The sequence below is a fragment of the Python bivittatus genome, unplaced genomic scaffold, assembly GCF_059951505.1.
Source record: "Python bivittatus isolate LINGU-HERP-01145 unplaced genomic scaffold, Pbiv_v1 ctg000070_np1212, whole genome shotgun sequence".
In the NCBI taxonomy this organism is placed as follows: Eukaryota; Metazoa; Chordata; class Lepidosauria; order Squamata; family Pythonidae; genus Python; species Python bivittatus.
This window is the reverse complement of record NW_028277034.1, coordinates 23,020,401-23,044,220: the sequence shown is the minus strand read 5'-3', so window position 1 is coordinate 23,044,220 and position 23,820 is coordinate 23,020,401. Positions and strand designations below refer to the sequence as shown.

The 23,820-nt window shown below is 34.6% G+C and overlaps 1 protein-coding gene across 2 annotated transcripts; it reads left to right on the top strand.

Moving 5' to 3' along the window:
* The first annotated feature begins 14,486 nt into the window (after positions 1-14,486).
* Positions 14,487-22,012, top strand: LSM6 (LSM6 homolog, U6 small nuclear RNA and mRNA degradation associated). Of its 2 annotated transcripts, none has more exons than XM_007433725.3 (4): positions 14,487-14,559; positions 16,255-16,368; positions 20,365-20,478; positions 21,792-22,012. In XM_007433725.3, exons 2-4 carry the CDS (start codon positions 16,275-16,277, stop codon positions 21,824-21,826), a joined length of 243 nt encoding a protein of 80 aa, XP_007433787.1. In that variant the 5' UTR covers positions 14,487-14,559; positions 16,255-16,274; the 3' UTR covers positions 21,827-22,012. The 2 variants fall into 2 exon arrangements, with proteins under 2 accessions (XP_007433787.1, XP_007433786.1); XM_007433724.3 differs by having other exon boundaries at positions 14,522-15,016.
* Positions 22,013-23,820: the final 1,808 nt, after the last annotated feature.

Here is a 23,820-nt window from a genome sequence, read left to right as displayed (position 1 = left end):
GTGGGAATTACCTGTCCCAGTGTGTGAAGCCCCGGGTCCGGGACGAGGGAGCAATCCTGTTAGCCAGGTTTGAGGCCCAACAGAGGCGTGAAAAGAAAAGGGGGATTGTGAGAAGGCAGGGAGAAGTGAAGGCCTCAAACGAACCATGTTTGCTAGGGGAGAGCGCTGTGCACCATGGGGCAGCCTTGGGGGGGTGGCAGGAGGGAGGATGGGCAGAAGGCACACTCGCACCAGAGTGGAGAGGGGCGGCAGGAGGGAGGAAAGACTGCAGGCAAGAGGCACGTTCGCTCCAGAGTGAAGAGAAACGGCAGGGGGCGGCTGTCGGGTCAAGTGGGGATTGGAATGTGTATTGCGCTGATTGGATTCGGAAGTGGAATGTCTGCGGTTTTGCGGTTAATTAGCGGCGCTCCGGGGCGGTAAAAAAGGTGAGATTGTGAGCCAAGCCCTCGTAGGAGGGGGAGGACAGATAGGGGGTATAAAAAACCTGTCAGACCTTGCTTCGGGGTTCCTCCATTGCTGCGGGAGGGACCCACCTTTGCAAACGTGCCCAATAAAAACTTCTGTCTACTGGATAACCGAACCCGTGTCTGTCGTTTTCTGACACAGCCTATACCTTACTAGTAAGTATACTGTATTACTGGAATTTTTGTGCTGATCTTATTTAGTTAGCGTTTTTACAGAATCCAAGGAACCAATAAAGCTTGGTTGAATTTTGACTACCTGAACATTGATAGGCTTCTGTTTCTGATCAAGCATGAGCTATGTGAATGTTTGCAGAATTTGGTCCTGATTTTGTATTGTCATCTTATGTCATTGTCAAGATATTACAGGGATTAAACTGTTGGCCAAAGTTTCTCAACCATGACAAGAACAGGAGAAGGAAGGAAGGAAGCCCTGGAATTAAGCTACAGTACAAGGCATATAAAAAGGGAGTGTACCTTCAAGTTCAAAGAAGGAGGTGATCTATTAGTTTGGTGTCTTATTTCTAGTATGCAATAAACATTCTTATTTAGATGTACCTAGTGGTATCTCCAAGAGCCTTAAGCTGAGGTCAGGCCTAGAGCCCAGGATGACTTGAGTATCAGGGAATTCCTGCCATGGTCTTGCCAGTGAACCTGACACAAATGTCTACTCAAAGATGACACCAATCAGAATAATAATAAATACAGAGCAAGCTATAATCCTCTCTGCCATTGTAATAAGTTCATGGTATGGACTTATCCTGCGTACATTTTGAGAACGTTTGTACAACATAAGTTACTGTATTTACACTTACAAGTGTACATATTGCAGAGCATTCTATCATCCCTGACAATTCTCTTTTCTAAAAATAAAGCCAGAGGGCCAGTGAGGGAGAATACATTATATTAGGAAGGTTAAGTGAAGCTAGCAACTGTTTGTATGAAAAATTTATAATAAAATAAAAATGAAAATAAAATAAAATATAAAGGAATATAAATGATGGTAGAGATACAATATTGGTTGCATGCTTCAACATCATCAGAATATAATATGTTTGCCAAATAGCACTGATATAAAACTGGTTTATGGTACATTTAATGCATAGAACAGATGTGACCCTAGATATAAATTTGGAGAACTGATTGCATAATAATTTTTACATTTATATATTCCAATACTGTCTGCACAGTTTAGGCTGAATAATTTGGACAGACAGATTTGATTACATAGAAAATGTTCTCACATGTTGCAAAGACTCTTTGCTAATTTTTTTGGGTTGGATGTCACCCATACCAAAGGTAATTTGCTAATACTAAACATTTTCTTTCATCCTAAATGATTTGGGGGTATTTCTTTACCTATATGGGACCTGTGCAAATATGTTGTATTTAGCTATTATATGTTAGGTATAATGCTTTAAAAATTATTCAGAAGACGAGAATCTGGGGAGCCTGAGCACACCCACATAGGTTTTTAAGGCACAAAATCACACATTTTCTCCACATTCAGTGATCTTTCATTTATATCCTAAGAGTTTTAAGCATAAATCTTTGGCATACTTGCTAGAGATTTAGGATGTAATGTTGTGTACCTACCTGGAAGTAAATCCTATTAAATATGGTAGAAACTACTTTTAAATAAGTAGTTCATTCCAGGACTAAGTCTATATCCAAGAACTTACCATTAAGAAAGTTATAGTACCAAGCTAAATGGTCTATGGGTTAGCCGGGGGTAAACATCCTGAAGCACTGAGGATCTTGCAGTCCAAGGCATTTGGTGCCCTGGTGCCCCTCCTAAATTTGTTGTCAAATGTTTAGGGGAACAGGGTAATATTAATAAATATGTTAAGCATATTAACAGTATTTAAGCAACTTTATTTATTTTTAATTAAATCTATATTGAAATTAAATCCAATCAATATAGTTTTATCTCAGTTCCTTCTGGTTTTGGAATATAGCTCCTGACATGTTGCTAAAAATGCAGACTTTGGCCCAGAAGAGATTGTGGGTTTGGGATTGTTCACCCGTGGGTTAGAACATCAAGACTAAGGCTGTGAGCAATACTAGAAAGTATGTTAAATATGTTAAATATACAAAAGTTTATTATATATTTGTTAAATGGTACAGATCATAAATGAATTCATATTGGGAGAATATTGATAAGTGGGCCAAAATAAAATTTATGGATGAAGCTAGTTTAAATGTAAAAGGGTTATAAGAATCCAAGAAACAAAATGTAATCTTAGCATATTTAAAATCATTAAGGGCAGATATTGCTTATCTACAAGAGACCCTCCTAATGGAACAAGATAAATCTTTATTGACGAAAGATTGGATGGGGCAGATTTACCTCACAGATACTTCAACAAAAGCTAAAGGTGTGGCCATTCTGGTTTGAAAAGGATTCCCAATTGATGTACAATAAGTTATCACTGATGTAAATGGATGTTATTTAATTTTGTGTGCCAAAATAGCAGAGACTGCAATAGCTACAGTTAATGTTTATGGATCAAATTTAGATTCTCCTGCTATGTTTTATGAATGTTTTCAACACTTGAATGAGTGTATTTATGATAAATTGATGATAGGAGGAGATTTTAATGAAATATTGGATCTTGAGCTTGATAGAAATACACCGGCACGGAAAAAACAATCATTAGCACATCAGAACTTTTTAAGGCCTGATTATTTCTTAATACTGTCGACTTTATATCATCAAATTCAAAAATGTAACATTGATGTTTGTTATGTATCTGATCATAGTGCAACCATCTTGAAATGTGTGTTTCAGAAACCGCTTAAGGTATCGAGAAATTGGTGTGTTAATGTTTCCCTATTGAATGATAAAGAATTTGAACCACAAATGTGGGTAGGGACCTTACAATATTTTGATTTGAATTCAGAAACATCAAGTGCCCAGATTTTTGAATGGGAAACATGTAAAGCATACATTCGAGGTAGAATTATTGCTTATGCATCACACAAAAATAAGATTAAAAATAAAAGGGAAAATAATTTGAATGAGTAATTGGCACAAATGATTAGATGCCCATAGACAGTTTTGTACAGAGAGACACAGAAAAAGAAAAATGAATTAACTACTATAATTCATAGCAGACAGAATGTATGCTAACATGTTTATGACAGAGATACTGGGAGAATGGTGAAAGACCTGGTAAGATCTTGGCTAATCATTTAAAGCAAAAAAAAAAAGATAGGGCAATGATTCCAATCATTAGAGGTGAAACAGATGAAATGTATAAAACTTCAATGGATATTAATTGTCAATTTTTTAAATTTTATTCAAAATTATGTAGTAAATCAGAAGATGAATCGAATGAAGATATAGAGGCTTTTAAAAATAAAATTAACCTACCACATTTAGATGATACACAAAAACAACTCTTATTTGCTCCACTATCTGAGCTAGAGATTAAATAAATAATTTTTAAAATGGCAAGTGGTAAAATACCAGGATTAGATGGATTCCCTATCGAGTGGTACAAAACATTTATAGATCTTTTGGTGCCAAAACTTTGTCAAGTATATGAAGAGATATTTGATAAGAGAATTTTATCACTGGCATTTGATCAGGTTTATATTACAGTTATACCAAAAGCAGGTAAAGACCATACTCAATGTGCTAATTATCATCCAATTTCATTGATTAATGTCAACACAAAGATTTTAACAGGTATGTTAGCAAATAGATTACAACAAGTGATATTGTTCATTATTAAGAATGATCAAGCAGGGTTTATAAAAACTAGGCAAGCAGCAGACAACATTAGCTTAATTGTAGATTTAATAGACTTGAATAAAAACAAAGATCAATTTGTAATTTTATCATTAGATGCTGAAAAAGCCTTTGACAAAATACATAAACAGTATATGTTTGCTGTACTAAATAGATATGGATTTCCTTTAGAATTTATAAAATGGATTAAGATATTATATGAACCACCCACATCTAAAGTAAAGGTTAATGGTATGTTTTCTCCTACTTTTCCACTATTTAAAGGAACTAGATAAGGTTGTCCACATTCACCCTTGCTTTTTAACATTTGTGTGGAACCCTTGGCTCGTGCTATTAGACAACATAGGAAGGTCTACGGAGTAGTACACAACTCAGTTGAATATAAATTGGTTTTATTTGCAGACTACATTCTTTTGTTTATTTCTAAACCCCACACTGCTATTCCAGTGTTGATGCAAAGGATCTATGCTTTACTAAAATAGCAGGATACTCTATTAATTGGTCCAAATTGGAATTGATGCCAATAGGTGAAAATTTGGTTACCCATTCATTTAAGGAATATCAATTCAGTATTTGTACTAAATCTATTAAATATTTAGGTACATGTATACCAAAGGATATAACTCAGTTAGCAACATGTAATATTAATAAAATACAGTATATAGAGAGGTTTCTTCAGATATCAATAGATGGGAGTCATTAAACTTCATCCTTTGGGGAAAGGTGAATGCTCTCAAAATGAACATTATTCCCAGTTTAATTTATATTCTGAGTGGAATTCCAGTTTTTATATCTGGAAAATATTTTCAGAAAATGAATTGTTTAGAAAATTTCTATGCGGTTCTTTAATTCCAAGAATATCTTTACAGAAAATGCAATTCTTAGTAAATGAGGGAGGATTCAGTCTTCCGAATCTGGAGCTATATCAACATGCTTACCTATTGTCAAGTATTAAATACTAGAAGCCAACAAGTGGTGTTTATTATCCGATTTGGGCAACTTTGGAATATACATATATAATACCTTTGGTTGGTTGGACAGTATTAAGGATCTAAATATACTAAAATTTATCTCTGGAAACAATTTTGTCAGTTGGAAAGCTATGGAACTGTCTAATAAAAAAAAAATTGACCCTTTTTCCCATGCCAAATTGACTTTATGGGGAAACCCAACTTTAAAAAGTGAGGTAAATATAGTGATATGGAAAAATTGGATGGAAGCAGGGATATTAACTTTGGACCAATTGATAGATGATGAAGATGAATTTTTAACAAACTCTGTCTTAAGAGATAAATGTCATAAATGTAACCCAATGGCAATATTTACAGCTACAACATTTGTTAACAACATTGTTTGGACCAGCAGCATGTTCAGCTTCTGAAACACCTGAGATATTAGAGTAACTTGTTAAACCCTTTAAAACTAAAATACCTACTATTAGTTTGTATAGATATTTGTTATCAATAAATCAACTTGATATGCAGATGTTAAGGGATGAGTGGAATAAAGAATTAGAGGTTTCTATATTGCCTAGACAATGGGAAAATGTCTTAACTTCTATAGCAAGAGTGTCAATGGACTTTAAACTATGACTTATACAACAAAAAATTATATATAGAATTTATTGGACTCCACTACGTCTGTATAGAAAAGGTTTGTCAAAAACAGCATTTTGTTGAAGATGTAATAAGGACAATGCCTCTTTAAAGCATATGTTTCCACAATGTCTTATACTTACCATGTTTTGGGAGAAAGTAGTAGACTATATAAATATGATTGTACGACAAAAGCTAAAATTTTCAGAGGATAATATTTTTTTGAACTATATACCTAGTACATGGAATTTGACATCTGGACAATGTAAATGGATAATCCAAGCCCTTACTATGGTCAAAAGACTGATATGTCAGCATTGGAAAGATAAATGTATGGCCCCATTTATTCAATGGATTGAAGAGCTGATTACACTTGCTACTTACAAGTGGATTGCCTATAGATGTAGACTTTGTATGGACAAGTATAATGAAATATGGGACTCATTTATACAAAATACAGTAGGTTAAAAAAAACCCACAATAGTCATATAAATCTATTAGAAATATATATGTATTTGAATAATATTTGTATTAGATAAGTATATATAGAATTGAAATAGTTTGTTATAATGATATATTAACACTTATTTTATTTTTTTTTCACTTTTTTCTTAAACCACTTTTATGTATTTTTTTCTTCCTTCTGTAATCAAAAATTTAAAATAAATAAATAATTTTTTAAAAAAAAACTAAGGTTGGAGAGGCCCAGGTTAAAATCTTCAGTTTGTGTTTGTTTTGTGAAATTATTATATGTTATATGATGCGTTGCAATGTGGAGAGTTGATATTGGATTTTTTAACTTTGGCCAGGGGATTGATTTATTTATTTATATACACACACACACAACATAGTTGTTCATGGCCTAGAGTTATTTATTTAAGATGGGCGACCATATACATTTTCTAAATAACTAAATAAATTTAGTTATCAAAATCTGATGGGTTTTGAGACAAGCCAGCACTCTCATTGTTGCTTATTGTGTTAATAGTGATGAGAACTATTTGTGCCATCATAACCTCCTTGGAAAAAAAGCATTTACAATAAACAAATACATACATACATACATACATACAAGTTACATCCTACATCCTATTGTTATAGTTACTTGTAGTTTTTTATTCATTTATAAGAAGCTACTTCTTTAAAGTTTACAATTTTAGCCTATTTTTAGGTTTATCTATTTTTTCTGCCTTTGGGAAAAGTGTTAAACTTTTCATATAGGCCTTTTTAAACCAAATAATAAGTTTAACTGTTACTTTTACTTCATTTTAAGTGTCTTGTTTTGCTCTGCTTTGTTTTAGACTGTTAGCTTTCGTATTTTATAAGTGAAGAGGTGGGGAATACAATAATCTTAATTAGATATTAATACAGTTTAAACATTGATATACAAATAATAAAATAAGCTATTAGATTTTAGGGTCTTGTTTTCATGAACAACCACTGTATACAGTAAGAAGAGTTAACCCTTTTAGGGCCACATCAAAACCCACCACTACTACATAGTGTATAACTCTCCTCAAGAGTTGATTCTTCTGAACATGTAGAGAAATGAAGTTCTTGAGATCATACAACATGTTTCCAGTAACAAACTAAAGATTTTGTTCAAAGTGAGGTGTTTTTTAATGGCTTTATGTCCAAGATATTTGGTCTCAACAGAGATGTGCAAGCTAGCAAGCAGTCAGTACACAATAAGACTTTCATTTTAACACTCCCCTGAGGTCATTCAGTAACAGTTCAGTATCATGCCTTGCCCTTTCATGCTCCCCAAATTAATTTGTTTTAATCTATTACTGGCTTTAGATTTCTAAGCTAGACCTGCTCCTACAACCTGCTGCAGAGTGTTCCCTCCACCTGGATACAGAGAATTGCTTTCCTTATTTTAATTAATTATTTCTGACCATTCTCTGGTCTATAAAAGGTTATATCATAGGCAGTTCCTGCTTGCTTGATGGCTATGGCACAAAAAAGAAACAAGCAAACAGATTTCCCAGCCAGCCCTCCCATTTCTCACCCACTCTCTACCTTGTTACAAGTGACATCACTATATATTAAAGACACTGTATCTCCTTTCATATTAAAATCGCTGTCAGTTCTCTGAATCAAAGGCTGTAAATCTGCCACAGTAGCCTGGGCTTGGAAAGCATTCATTACGAAAATATGAAGATAAGAACATGGCTTCCATGTTACAAAGAAAAAAATGCACAGCTACAGCAAGGTTATATAGCTATTAGGGCAATTTCTTAACTCTGCTATTATCTGCTAGGGCAATATTTCATTAAAATATCTCTGGATTTCATGTTTGGGTATACTTGTACTGAGAACAGAGGTAGTGGTAGAAAAAAATCAGTATATAGGATATTTAAATATAATAGTTCATATTTTAAATATTTAAATATTTTAAATTACTCTAGGCCTCCAGACCTAAAAAAAAATGGATGGATGGATGGATGGATGGATGGATGGAAGGAAGGAAGGAAGGAAGGAAGGAAGGAAGGAAGGAAGGTGTACAATAATTTGTACATTTTAAACCATATGTAGTGCAGAACAACACAAAAGTGTGCAACCTCTAGGAAATAGCTCTAACAATATTTATTATACATTATTGAGAAAATAAATAGCATAATTCCTTCTAAGCAGTAATATAAATATAAATATCATCTTGAAACAGGAGGAATAAGTTGTTCCTGACCCAAATTATTTTAACTTTATTTTGTAAAGGTGTATATATGGCTGTCTCTGGGTTATTTAGATACATTGATTTACTGAACATGGGAATGTGGGATAATTTTAATTATGCCAAGTGCTAATCGGCTGGATGTTATAAGAGTCAGAGAACAACTTCCTTTTTAATCTCCTTTTCTTTTTAAGGCAAATTAGGAAAACAGTTTCCAACATTTCCCAGAGGAAATAGTTTTAAAGTCAGAAAAAGGCAAAATGATCAGTGTTGAATAAACACTGAATATACATTAAAGTGGAAAATTATAATGTAGGCAAACAAAATAAGAAAACTCCCAAATTTGCTCATAGTGATGAGAGATTTTTTTAAAATGTACTGAAATTAAAGCAAGTAACGTGTATTACCTAATGGAAGAGATGGTAAGTACAGAGCTATCTTCATTATTAGAGGTGAATATAACTAATCTGGACTGCAGAATAAGGAATATCTAACCTTATTGCCTTCATCATATGAATGAAGGGGAGAGAGGGGGAGAAAGATACATTTACTCTCTTTAAGTTACCATTGATGTGCCTGATAATGGATGAAAGAGCACATGGACAGCTAGTCTTAGTATCTGTTCTACTGCTTGAATATACTGGTTTCTCCAGTCCAGACTGATTGTATTTCCAAAGCCACATAGAATTTTTAATTTCAGTCATATATTGAGGGTTGTATGAATCAAGTTTTAGTAGTTGCAACATTATATTTGGCCTTGTTGCAACCATAGACAAGCCTTTATTTCAGAACTTACAGATAAAATGAAATAAATATAACTCTGAGTCACAACTTCTTTTCATCCCTATAGCTCTGTACAGCTATAGAAAGGCTTCCTTATAAGTAGCTGGGGGTGAGGGAATGTCTGGTATTTCATTGTTTGTATGTCTGTAAAAGGAGAACAATAGAGAGACAGTCAAGTATAACACTATATTTTAAAGATGGCCATAAATTTTTAACTGGATCCTCTGCAGAAGGATTCTGAAATTGTTCCCATTTTAACACTCAGTAGTAGGTGAATGTTCCATAGACTTGATTCCCTTCATTAAGCTGAACTGGTAAAGACTGACACGACTCTTCTTATTGTAGTTTCGTAACCACTTATGTTTGAGGTGAAGATGTTAATATGAAAATTTTGTGAACAAGGATTGACAATGAATTGTATAACTCTGGATTTATAACTTTTCAACAAATGTCCAATATATAAAGGCAACTCCCATAATTGTGTGTCTCAAGGCCAACACAGATGTATTAAGTATGGAATGCTAGACATAAACTTTTATTACCGAATTATAAATAATTTCTGCCACTTCCAATGTTCACCTTTCAAGTTCATCTTGATTAAAAGACAAGGACAGCCTTTGTTTGATTCCACTGAATAATGATTCCACTCAAGCTCCATAGCCTAGTGTCATAATAAAGTAATTCCATGAAAAATGAGATCCAAAGTATATATTTTCATCGGGATGAGTCTAAAAAAGCACAACAAGAGGCACTTATCTGCAACTGTTGACCAACACACATAAGACTTATTTGTGATTTAGCTGAAGTCCTAGTTTTATGAAGCCATCCTTAGTTTTCCCTAGAGTTTTAAACTGTTAAACAATTCCATTAACAATAAATTATGTAAGCCCTGCAAAGACCATATCTTTGAGCTCATTTAGATTTTGTCACTCAGGAAATGTAGCATTCTTAGGTTGCCTATTAACAGATGTGATTACACTATCTTTATAAAAATATGAAGATATAATCCAACTGTATTTAACTTTCATATGCTGATCTTATCCTGTATTTGTTAATAATTAATAGCCATCTCTCTTGCCTGGTAAAGGAGATAAGGCATACCTCAGTCTGCTTGTTGACTGAATATTATTCAGATTGGACACTTTAATTTGTCATAGGGATAGAAAATGTTCTATACCTATGGTATGTCCTATAGTACCTGTAGTATTTCTAAACCATCTTCTGAAAATGGTCTGACCATCAATTGCTTGCATATAAGATAATGTCATGAACTCAGAAACTGTCCACTAGCCCAAATGGTTCACCTGCCCCTGGCCTATTTAGCCCATCATTCTGTTCTCATAGAAAACAGTTATGACAAGACCATAGCAGGATGAGAGCAACAGCACTGTCCACTACCAAGGGCTATTTAGAGACATGATGTATGCTTCCAATAGTAAAAATCATATATAACTACTATGACTCATAACCATTCAGGTTGCCATCAGTATATCATGTGATGGCAAGTTCCTCTATGCTATGGTAAGAAGTATTTTACTGTATCTTATCTGCCCAGAATTTAGCCTTGTGTAGATGACCCTGGATTTTAGTATCTTCATGTCAACTTTCTCCACACCATACATAATCTTACTATCTTCTTTCTTTTGCTTTTTCTTGATAAGCTATACAGCTCTCTAAATTGTATCCTTCCTCATGGGGAAGTTGCTCCAAACCACTGATCAATTTAGCTGTAACTTTATGCATTTTTTCCAGCTCAACAGTCTCTCTCTTGAGGTACACTGACCAATGCTATATGTAATAGTCCCACTTCAAGCAAATCAAATATTTGTATTAAGATACTCTAGCCATAGCAGTTTTATTCTCAATTCCCAACACAGAATTTCATGTTTCCACAGCAGTGATACCTTGGACCAACTTTTTCAAGATACTCAAAATAACTAAATTTCTGATCAAGCACAATCAGTTCAGATTACAGTAATGTATATATCAAATCAGAAATTTCTGTCCTAATGTGCATTATTTTACATTTGCTTACAATGAACCATATTTGCATTTTAATACCTATTCCTGTAACTGATTTGGATAAGGGCATTAAAACAAAGGATAGCAAGCTTGACTTTCTCATTGCTCAGCTGCCTTCATGAATATGTTTCATGAAAATTACTTCTAATAATCAGGTTTCCTAATTTCATGCCATTGTTGCTGCTTTGCATCCTTTATTCCCTTTTTTTCCTCTCATATTTTCTAAAAAAATTAGTGACAGTGAAAAGACAAAGGATTATTACTGTAAATGCTTTAAGCAAGAATTCAGTATTTGAGCCTCTAATACTCAATAGGAGACAAGTCTCTATTACTTCTTTTCAGTATCAAAATTCTGCCTAAGATGATGCCTGTGTTATCTTTTACTGCAAAAGAAATAAACAGGTAAAATTTTAATGTGTAGCCAAAGGAGAAGGAGCAGGAGGAAGGAAAAGAAAGTTGTGAGTGCTATAGTAGTGGCTTTTGCATTGATTGAAGCTGATCTTGGATTTCAACCAAGTTGTTCTGATATAATTGTTGGGAGGACGCTTGCTGAATTAAAATACAGTTCAAAACATAGTGTTGCCATGCTCTTTCCAGTGTTAAACATTCAACTCCAGCAAAGCATTATGAAAGGATCTCTGTTATTTTCAATGTCAGCATTAAAAGCAGTATCATGAATATTGCTGAATAATTTAAAAAAATCTGTTTCCAGATAAATGAATGAATGAATGAATGCAGATGATTATATATAGTCATTCCAGTGTAACTAAGAGGAACTGTGGGGAACAGTGTATTGTTATTCAACCTTTTCTGTTGATGCTTCCTGTTGTAAAAGTTCTTTTTTATATGCATCAAATTGCTTATTAGAATCTGACAATGTAAGCCTGGTGGTATCTAAACTTCATGTTAAGTTTTGATAAAGAAGTATATTCAGCATTAAGAGACATCATGTCAAAAATACTTTCATATCTGCCTGACATAGTGACCAGTTTACAAAAGAAATCTGTATATGCAAAAATCCACATCATTTACTTTTCAGATATGTATTTTAAAGATAGGACTTCCCCCAGTACCTGCTTTTTATATTTTAAATTAATGTAATTATATATGTGCATTACACACCTGTACACACTTTTCTTTTCTAAGTAAGGTTGAACTCACTTATAGCATTTCCATTAATTAAATTTTCCAAGAACTTATTTAACAATAAGGCATTCAACAAGTTTTAGTGTTTTCTGTTTCTCTCATATAATGGGACAAATCCCATGCAGATATAAGTTCCTGTTACACAGGCTATTAATAACCCTAAAGTCTCTTCTGAATGAAGAACTGACAGTTCTGGGGGCACATTTTCAAAAGAGATGTAACGCACAAATATAGGAAACAGTTGAGACCATAGACTTTATACTGCATTGGGGACCTTACATGGACTTGCATGGCTATTATGTGGCTAGAAGGGACTGGAGGGACTGAACTAGGTCACCAGGAGATGCTTGCCCCCAATGGCTTTAAGCTGCATATGTTCCACTGATGTGGATGTAAATGATGAAAAACGTGTCAATGCAGCTTAAGCAAGGGACCTTTCTAGCAATTTGTGCCTTGAGTCTGCAGATCAATTTTCTTTGAGGAAAAAGAATTTAAACAATACCAAAGGTATGTTTCTGCTTCCGCTTCTGCTTCCTCTGCTTGTCTCTTTAGAGTATTTATTTTGTGTACCCTTGACACCATTATTCTCGGAAGTATACTTTACAGACATACCAGCACTTGGAGCGGACTTCCTGCTTTGCTTGGCAAAGGAACTATTTTTTAAAAAGTGGAAGTTGTATATCCAACAAGACCGACATTCAGATGATGCATTAAAAAACAGCTATGTAATAGAAAATAAAGCATAGGCAAATAATTGAAAATTAAATACAAATTGTTTACCCATGCCTCCTTCTCCTTCTATGGTTATATGATTAAGCTAGGTTCTGCTAATTTTTCTTTCATGTCACCAAAAAGCTGTTCAATTACCCAAGAAAACCATATTAGAAAATGTGATTGCTTCCTGATAAATATCAAATGTGACAGTTGATGGGTGTCCAAGACTATCCTGACACTACAACAGAATTGAGCATCTGTTTTTCAGCCATCCTGAGGTGCCGGGCAGGCTGCATGCAGCTCCTTTAGTACAGGCATTGGTAACTTGCATTGTCCACCATCACTTCAGAAATGTCTGTTTTATTATGTACCTACTGAATACACAAGAAGGTTGACAGCTGGAGGAGGGAGGTGAGAAGAATTTCCAAATTTGCTTTTGCAAATGCTTAAAGTTTACTCTACTGTAAAACTGCACACTTTCTAGTCAAGTTCCTGGTGGTCTCTGAAGAAGCAGGATACAATGAATATTGATACCTTCACATTTTGGCATTGGAGAAGACTCCTGGAATACCATGAGTAGACAAGAAAACAAGCCAATGGATCATTGAACAAATCAACCAGAGTCCTCACTCCAGGAAAAAGTCACCAGGCTCAAATTATCCTACTTCAGACACATTATGCAAAGACCCAGCATTAGAAGGCTCTAATGCTGGGTGGAAGGAAAGAGAAGGGGACCACCAGCAGCAAAAGGGATGGATTAATTCCAGTGGTGATGAGTGCACCATTGGAAGACCTGAAAGGCCAAGTTAGGGGCAGACTGTTATGGACAAAACCTATCTATCTGGCTGCTAAGAGTTGACGACTTGATGGCACATAATTAATTAATTTGTTCCTGGGCCTGCAAAGATCTCAGTTAGCAACCCTAGTTAGTTAAATCAGCAAATAACTTTATCAGATGTAACGTTCCTTGAGTATATCTACAGTCCTAAACATACTTACAAGTACGAAACCCCAGCTCCTTACATTCTTTAACCTCCTGATGCTCAAGCCTAATTAACCCACTAAATTAGCTGCGAATTCGCTTATTGCCTTTTTCTAGTCTCTGGCTAGCGCGGCCCTTTCCGAAGAGAATAATCTGGACCGATCCCACACTGGTACGCTTATTGGGAAGCAAGCCTCCATAAATTGCACAGGACCCATGTCTCAGCCGGGCCATAAACCTTACGGTGCACTCCGACAGAAAACCTACTCCACTTTTAAGACACAGAGACGGGGCAGAATTTTGGCCGAGTCTGGCCACCGTAGCTGCAGTATGCAGCTAGGAAGCACTGATTGGTCAGTTGAGCAGCCCATCATCCTTCGTTCAGGGAACTGCCCAAGCTGGTGAAGGAACGGGAAGAGGCGCGGGTGAGTGAAGGCGGGCGGGAAAGGCTCGAACCGGGGGCTGAGGTGGAAGGAGAGAGCCGTTGAGGGAGCGTGTGTGCTGCTGCTGCGCCTTTCGCGGAAGTTCCTGAACGGCGGCGGCCCCTGATCATCAGCATTGAGCTGCAGCTTTCCTCGCCTCCGCTCCTCCTGCGTCCTTTCTCTTCCCCGCCGCTGTATGAACTCAGCGCCGCCGCCTTTCTCGGGCACGCCGGCCAGGCGCTGGGAAGGGACAGGCCAAGCTTCACGCTGTTCCCGCGGTGCGCTCTGAGCTGCCTTGGGGACGGCGCTGCTTCACGGCCCACAGAACAGCATCATTTTGAACGCCAGTTGATGGGATTTCCGCAGATCCGGCTGCAGAAGTAGCGGCCTTCACATTTATTAGCAGGTCTAAAGCGAGTTTGTCGTGTTCCCAAGACTTCAGCTGCTAAAGTTCTTATAGGTAGGGCTTATGCTGCTCGGCAGACACGTTTTTGTTGCTACTTTTCTGTTTATCTTCAGAAATTTTGGATCTTAACACTCTGGCCTGCCGTAACCGTCCCCCCCCCCCCCCCGTGGGGAACTGCAAGTTAGATACTAATAATTGACGTTGGAAAAAGCTGCAAAATGCAGAAAAAGTGTTAATTAAAGCTAACATAATACTGCTGTGTTTAGTATGATTTAAAGTCAAAAGTAGAAAATTGTAGGGTAAAGGAGAAAATCTAAGACAAAGAATATGGAGAAAAGTGATAAACTGTGTAAAGAATGTAAGACTACTTCATCTTGTATTTACATATAGCAAAAGAAGTTCCAAGTACAGTTCTAGTATTTTGAAACTTCAATTGTGTACATCATGGATGGTAGCCTTTGACCCCATTACTTATTTGTGAAGTCTCATGGAAGCTTTGAAATTTCACCGCAATAATTTGTTGGCAAAATGCAGAGTTTTGGCTGCATGATTCTGCAATTTTTGTTAAAGAAGAAAAGAGACGCTTTAAAATCTTTTGTCAGACTTACTGCTGTATTAAAAGTCTCCTTTAAGAGTCAGAAGAGGCATAGCAGTAATGTGTTAACTATTTCAACTGATATCACTGATATGCCTCTTGTGGCCCTTAATGGTTAAAAAGTGCAGGTCCTGAATATAAGAAAGTTGCTGACTTCTGCTTTACATGCTTAGAATAAATCTTATTTTTTACTGTCCCTCTGGCTAAACACAGAATTTAGAAATAAAGATGGGCAGTGCATTCCCAACTTAGATGTAAGCCTGCTGATTTCAATCTGTCTTAGTCTCAAATATATAGGACTGGAATTGCACACATAGACTTTGAATTTATTCAGGGATCATTTTTTAATGATATTTTAGGAAACATACCAAGACCAAGTATAAATATTAAAGTCTGAATGGTTTTTTTTCTGTGCTTAGGTAATATGTATTTCTTGACGATCAATTGTTTCTATATGAAAATTGCATATAGAAAACAAAAGTAACATTTTTGAATGTTTTCAGCTTGAACAGAGATTTAGACAATGTGTAAAGTACTGCTTTTGAAGAATATGAGACTATATAATTGAATATAGTCCTTTCATGTGGGTGACTTGTACCGCAATTTTGATGTTTGTGTTTTTGAGAGTTACCTGTGTTTTTGTCAAGTATTTGGGGTACTGTATTTAATTAGACTTCCTATTTTTACTTTTCCATAGAGTGCCTGAGAGTTACCAAAATGAGCCTACGGAAACAAACTCCAAGTGATTTCTTGAAGCAAATCATAGGAAGACCAGTTGTTGTAAAATTAAATTCTGGAGTTGATTATCGAGGTATGTTCTATCAGTCTCATCTTCCAACTGTGATAGATTTATGTAATCTTTCAGGGATGAAACAGATATAAGTCATCCTTAAACAGCCTGTCCTTACAAAATTCTTAATCAAAACTGAATTCTAGGTTTATAGGAGTTTTGGCATTGTGATTGAAGGAGCGAAAGTTCTCCGTGTGCACTTTTATGTCTGTATTATGTTGTTCCTTATCTAGCTTCATTCTAGAGCTAAAAAAGTAATGTAGTGTTTCTTCAGAGGGAACTGTTCTAGATTCCTAATCAGTTTAATTGTCCTTTTTTTAGTCTCCTTTTTAGTCTCCTTTATTTATACTTTCTATTATATCTTTTTGCTACAGTTTCTGTTGTTGTCCTGTGCTTGCTTATTCAGAATAAAACTCACAGTGTTCATTGTGTCTTCCTTCCAAAACATGAATTCTTCTAGTTACAAACTATTTCTAGGCTATTGCCTTTGGAAAAATAGGTGGGAGCATTATGTACGTCATCTTGTGTTGTGCAGAATAAAGACAGAATATAATTGTAGTAGTAGTGATAATGACATAGGTGATACTGAAATGCAAGCATTGGTCATAATGCTGTATTTTTCCATAGGATTCACAATGGTTTTACTATTCAGTCCTGTAATGTACTATTAAACATGAAAAAAAAAAAAAAAGATGGAGTTATAAATTTGAGTGAATTTCTCAGTCTCTCTATCTTGCCCTGATTAAAAAACCAAAATGTTTGTAGTCTGGGATCCATTAACATTCTTTCCAGGAGATAACACATTTCTAGTAATTGAAAAATGTTAATAAATTAATTCATAGACATTGGTATTCCTGAGACGACATACTAAACTAAACAGTGAGATTTGATAACAAAAGCAGGAAGAGTTTCAAATATTCATGAGGGTGCTATACTAATTTCAATTTATCTGATTTTCTTTTTACTCCAATCATTTTCCTCTCAAATTAACTTTTTTTTCAAATCTTGGTCCCCTGTCTTGCACCTCAATGAAAATAAAGGTACAAAGAAGTTACTTGTAGATTCCAAAGTCCATGTGCTTATTACTGTTACTGATTATCTATCTGTGTTGTCCATAGATGATCAGAATATTACCACTGTTGTGTTGCTAGGAACAGATTGTAGCTTGTGTGATGCTTCATGTTTTGTATAAATTTCTACGTGTTAACTGAATAATTTGAATCTGAAAGGGAGAATAAAGAGAAACAGGACAATGGCACAAATAAACCTAACTGATCCATGACTGTCAATTCACTATTCTGATTTGTTTAGCCTGATAAATGGATATTTGAATAAAATAATTTACATCGTGGTAAACCATATGTGGTTTAATCATGGTTATTTGAATAAAGTAGAATAGGATAGGTTCAACAGATCATACTAAATTATAAACCATACTTGCAAACCACAATGGGTCACTAAGTCAAACTCAGACAACCCTCATTATGATTTAGCACAATTTAAAAACATTTGAAATGTCTGTAGCAAAGTTTTAAGAACAGTATTCAAACCAACCAACAAAAAACAGATTCCTTGAATATAAGAGCAAAAATGCAAGAATCAGAGAGTTCTCTTTAATAAAGAGATTGGGAGGAAAAGGGCCTAATGGAAGGAATGCTGAGTATCTATTGCCTCACCGAGGTAGCCTGTTTTCTGATAATGTGCTACTGGTAGGCTTGTAGCTATTCTTACAGCCCAGGAAGGTAAATAGAGATGTAAGCAGTTCTTCAGTCCTATGGTGCATCTTAAGGCAATATTGCTAGGAGTATATTGTTAAGGTTACTTCTGTTAAAAGATGGCAAAGCAATTAGAGACAGATAGATTCAGAAAAATGTAAAATGTGCCATAATAGCTGAAAATTGGAATATTGCATGCTCTCTTGCTTTCTGACTTTAAATCTGAATATTTTCATTTTCAGTCAGTTTACTTGTAATATTATTTGAAATTAATAGGACTTAGTTAGCATTTGGAATCCTGGTATAATAAAAGTTAAATCTGTTGGTAGGGCATTATTTTTTAAAACACTGTAATAATGCCTACACTTACTGTTAATATGCAAGATAGATAAAAACATTTATACACAAAAATGGAAGACATGCATACCACTTCATGGTAAATAGGTAGAACAATCTCTCATTGGAACTGAAATCTCATGCGTTAGTAAGAGAGATATTTTATCTGACAAATTAAATACCATAGGTATTTGCTAACAAAATATTCTATATTTATTGGTATACCCTGTAGATATTACACCCATTCTTAAACAGATACCAGGTATTCTAATTTATCAGTTTACTTTTTTCTCTTGTTAGGTTGAATTCCATTTCCCACTGCTACAAGATACCATGTAAATAGTTTATGTATCATATCTTTTTATAAATTTGATCGATGACTTAAGAGGAGCTGTTCTTTAAACTTTGCCTGAATAAGTTGCTCTTGATAAAGTCCTATATCATTAACAAAGTAGACAGAATTTTTTAAGAAGCTTTTATCATGGAGAATATTTTCTTTTTAAACATTGCTTAAAGAATGCCTGACGGTATATACTAGTGCAGATATTTACATGGTCCTTAACAGTTCAGCAATACAGATCCAGAAGAAGATTGTCAGTCCCTCTTTTTTTCTTATCCTTCCTCTGAATCCAAGATAAAGCTGCTTATTCTACAGGCCCTTTAGACATAAAAATAGGCTCTCTAGTTAATTCTTTAGGTAACTCCATATCATAGGGTAACTTTTGCTAGGACATATACCAAGAATACTGTATGAATAAAATTACATCATTTTAGTTACCTTTGGAACAAAAGGTTCGACCTTGCATTTATATTATTCAGTTAAAGGTGGTATGCCTATTCAATTCATAACCATTTATTGCAGAATATTAAGCTATATTAGTCCCAGCATAATCCGTAAAGAAATAATGGGTTTCCAGTTTCCACAGAAGTAATTGAACTTTCATGAAAGGTTCTACTGATAATTATACAAGTAGTCCTTGCTTACTATGATAATTGGAACCGGCAACTCCATAACTAAGCAATGTGGTCATAACGCATTACGTCACATGACCATGCCAACTTACAACAGCAGTTGCGGCAGCCCCAGTTGCTGTAGTTAGGTGAATCCTGTGTGGCCATAGCATCACAGTCACATGATCACCATTTGCAACTTCCTGCTGGGTTCACCATTGACCTTGCTTTTGAGAAACAGGTGGAGAAGGTCGCAAATGGCAACCACATGACTGTAGGACACTGTTGGCTGCAACTACAAAGATACATTATAAGTCCCCCTTGTTCAGCACCATCGTAACTTTGAACGATCGCCGAACCAGTGGTCATTCAATGAGGACTACCTGTATATTTAATTTTTCAAAATACGGTTTCCAAGTATAAAGGGAAAGGTAGTTAAGAATGAAAAAAAAATGAAGAGGGATTAGTTTGTTAAGTTGCCTCGGAAAGTGACGCTACTTCTCGTACCCTTTTGATCAACCCACTTCCTTTCTTAAACCAAGAAAGTAATGGTTAAGTAGAGTTGATGAAATTCTCAAGAAGAAAGAGTGGGAAGTTTAAGGAATAAAAGACAGTGTATGAACTGATGTGTGTCTATAGTGGAAACAAGAATAGTTTGTAAAGATGAAAAGATGTGGACAGATATGATGGTGTTAATGTAAATTAGTTGTACTTGGGTTCCCTTTTCTTATTTTATGTCTTTAATTTCTTTGGCAGACTATTACTTCTTTTCTGCCCTCTTTATGATGTGTATTACCTTGGAAATGAATAATTTGATATGTATGTATGTATGTATGTATGTAGATAGTAATTTAACCATTGTATTGGAGGGATAAAAGTGGGGTAGCTGTTGTGCCCTAACTAACTTTCATTCTCACTAGCTGTACATTGCATAATGATATTTTTGTATTTAAATTTTAAAACAGTACTTGGTTTGGAAGATTAAGTTATAATATGTGAATGACTCTAATTCTAGGTGTACTAGCCTGCTTGGATGGTTACATGAATATTGCCCTGGAACAGACAGAAGAGTATGTAAATGGACAATTGAAAAATAAATATGGAGATGCCTTCATCAGAGGAAATAATGGTAAATACATTTATTAGAAAATATTAACATTTAATTATCCAATATATATTAGCTTATTATCTGGTAGAAAAATAAATTTAAGCATTTATCTAGAAATATATGACTAAAGATATCAAATGAAAATATAAGACCCAACTTTTCTCATCTTGCAATCTTCAGATATACAAAAAGATTCTTATGAATGAATAATGTATTATATGCAAGAGTATTCTTTTTTTAAAAAATATTTGTGTGTATATTTACACCTACACTTTTTCCTGTTTGCTTTTAAAAAAATGATTTGTTTCCCTTTGTAATTTCTGCATTGTCTAGTTTTTTGGGGTTGGTTTGTTTCCATTTTCAAGAGGAATCATGAAATTTTCATCATTTTTTTCAGTTTTGGAGAAATGAAAATTGGTAGGAAAAGTGGGATTTCTTTGAGTTCAACTTCAGTTAGTTTAAGGATAGTGTGATAGGAAAATCTGAAGGAAGGAGTCAGTGGGAACATTTTAATATATGTATATAAATATTTGAAATACATAAACATTTGTAATTACTTTATAAGTTTAGCAGAAAGAGGTTTGGTGAGTACGTTGGGTCATTTTTTTAAGAATAAGGATTACAGTAACTATCATATAAAAATAAATGTGCTCTTCCCTTGAACTCCTATGTGCCATGTTTCCCTTTCCCCACCCTTTTAACTTGGTACCTGCACCAGAGGCTTCCATGGGCTGAACCACATGTGGTCCTGGGACAGCAGATTATGGATTCCTTCAGTTGTACAAAATGCAAAATAGTTTTTCTGTAAGGACAAAGGAACTTTTCAGTCCTGCCTGTTACGTTATGTTATGTTATGTGTTATATTATGATCACTTTTCTTTCCAAAGAAAGAAATTGAATTGTTTACAAAAGAACTCCCTTTTTTAAAGTCTTAAATAAAACAATCTTAATAAAACCAGCAATGCTTAATGGCAGTAATTGCAAACATTAAAAAGGTTCCTTCTTTAAAAAAAAGAAAAAATAACAGGCATCTTAGATGCAGTCTAAGCCTGGAGTAGCTATTATCCCTTAAATGCCCTGGCACATCTTCAGTAGTTTTCTGAAAGAAGGCAACATTAGGGCCAGCCAAACATCTCTTAGGAGAGTTTCATAACTGGGTCTTTCTCTCTCTCTCTCTCTCTATTATAAAAAAAAAGTGTTTGTTATTGTTTTTTGTTATAATTTTGGTTAGTAGTACTAAATAGTTTGTGAACTGTAGCCACTGTAATTACTGTTCATCTATCATACTATAATTTCTCTAACGTATTATAATTTTTTTTGCCCCCTTTAAACAGTTTTGTATATAAGTACACAGAAGAGGAGAATGTGAACATATCTGAAGATGGAGTATTTCATATTAACTTTTGTTAATATTGTTTTGTTTATTCCTTCTGTTGTAAAGTTATTTGTCCTGTATGGAAGGGTAGTTTTTTTAAATGTTAAAGCCAAATGGAACATTTTCCTATTTCAGTATTGTTTGTATTATAATTTGGATTGAAATAAAAATGGAAAATAGTATGATTTGTTTAATCTTTAAAGTTAATTTAAAACAACATCTGGTACTCAGATGGTAATAATTCCAAACTGGAGAATAAGCCACACTTAAATCTTTTTTTGACTGCCAAAGAAGTGAGTCTTCTAAGTTTTCAGTGACTGGATAGGTAAGGTAACATACCCAATTTAAAAAAAAGATATGCTGACTTAACTAACAAATGTATTAAAATAGGGAAGTGGGTGGAAATTACAGTTCAACAACAAAAATGAGGTGGAAAGAAAATCCAGGACTTAATGTGACAGCAAGAAGTAAGCACCACAAATAGGAGAAGTTACTCCATTTTATGTCAGTATTCGGAATCCTGGCAACTCTTTACATTGTTAAGCGTAAGTTTTTTGTCTTTCTCATCAGCAGTCTGGGAGGCTCCCTAAATCTTAATGGCTGTTTTCACACTGCAAGACACAGCTTATGATGTTTAATATAAAATCCAGCAGCTTGATGAAGATCCTGTAATTCCATTTTTGTTATTTTCTTAAAACAGGGTCAATATTCTAGCTGTCATGTTTTAGGACAAAATAAAATTGAGATTTTTTTTTCTTCTTTTCACTGTTGCTAACCCTAGACCATGCACTCCTATCCTCCTTTCAAACATTTGTGATTTTAAACTTTGAGGAAGTTAAAAATGAGTGAATGGAGTGGAGTTATATATACAATGAAATTAAAAAGTGCATTTAGTAATGCAAGTTAAGATAAGACTCTTTAAGATCTTTTGTAAACTTCTGAAAGTAATATTTTTAAAAATTGGAAAAATAAAAAACCAACTGCATATTGATTATTTACAAAGATAGTATAAGTTGAACTGAACTGCTGATTTCACGGAGATCTGTGTATTCCTCCATAGTACGAAAGTAGTTAGCCATTCTCACCTTCTGATGGTTTGTTTGTTTGTTTTTTGGGGGGTACCTCTGAGTCAGTCTTGACTACCTCAATAAGTCCCTACAGTGTTCTTGGCAAGATTTTAAAAGTGGTTTTCCATTGCCTGCTTCCTAGGGCTGGCCCAAGGTCACCCAGCTGGCTTAGTGCATAAGATGGGACTAGAACTCACAGTCTCCCAGTTTCTAGCATGGCGCCTTAACCACTACAGCAAACTTGTTCTTATTCAAATGTTAACCAGGTACAACTCTGTGCTCAGCTTTTTGAAATCAACAAAAGTACTGTAGGCCACAGTCCTACTATACCTACTGAAAGTAAATTATGCTGAACTTGATTAGGATTGTACTCTTAGGAAAGCTAAACTAAAGAAAAAATACATAAATTTGCAAAAAAAAACTCATGATGTTGCTCATTTATTTGTTGAACAACTTAAATGATGTATTCTAAAACAAAACAGCTCAAAACTTTGAGCTCTGTATGAATGAATATTAAGAATTGTGTGAAAACACTGCCCTATGTCCTGATATAACAGAAAAGCTAGAAGTCAGCAAGAAGAAATTATTGTTAATCATGTTAATTATTTCATTGGTCTCTATACTCAACATACAATTAAAAAAAAAAACATAATTTCTTGACAAGGGTAAGAAAAAGTCTATACCTAAAATGTTGTGTTTGGTCTTTCAATGTCTTTTAAGCTAAGAAAATGAAATTTCAAGATTACTGCTTATTTTTCTTTCTTTGGATATAGCAAATCTGTTTTGTTCCAAGCATTTGTAATTATTATTTATTTAAAGTATTTTACTCAGTTCTTCTACAAATTACTGCTTTAGGTACAATTCATTTGGATGCAGCTTTATCAGAACTATGAAGGGTTTGATTCAAGAGTCTTAAATCTA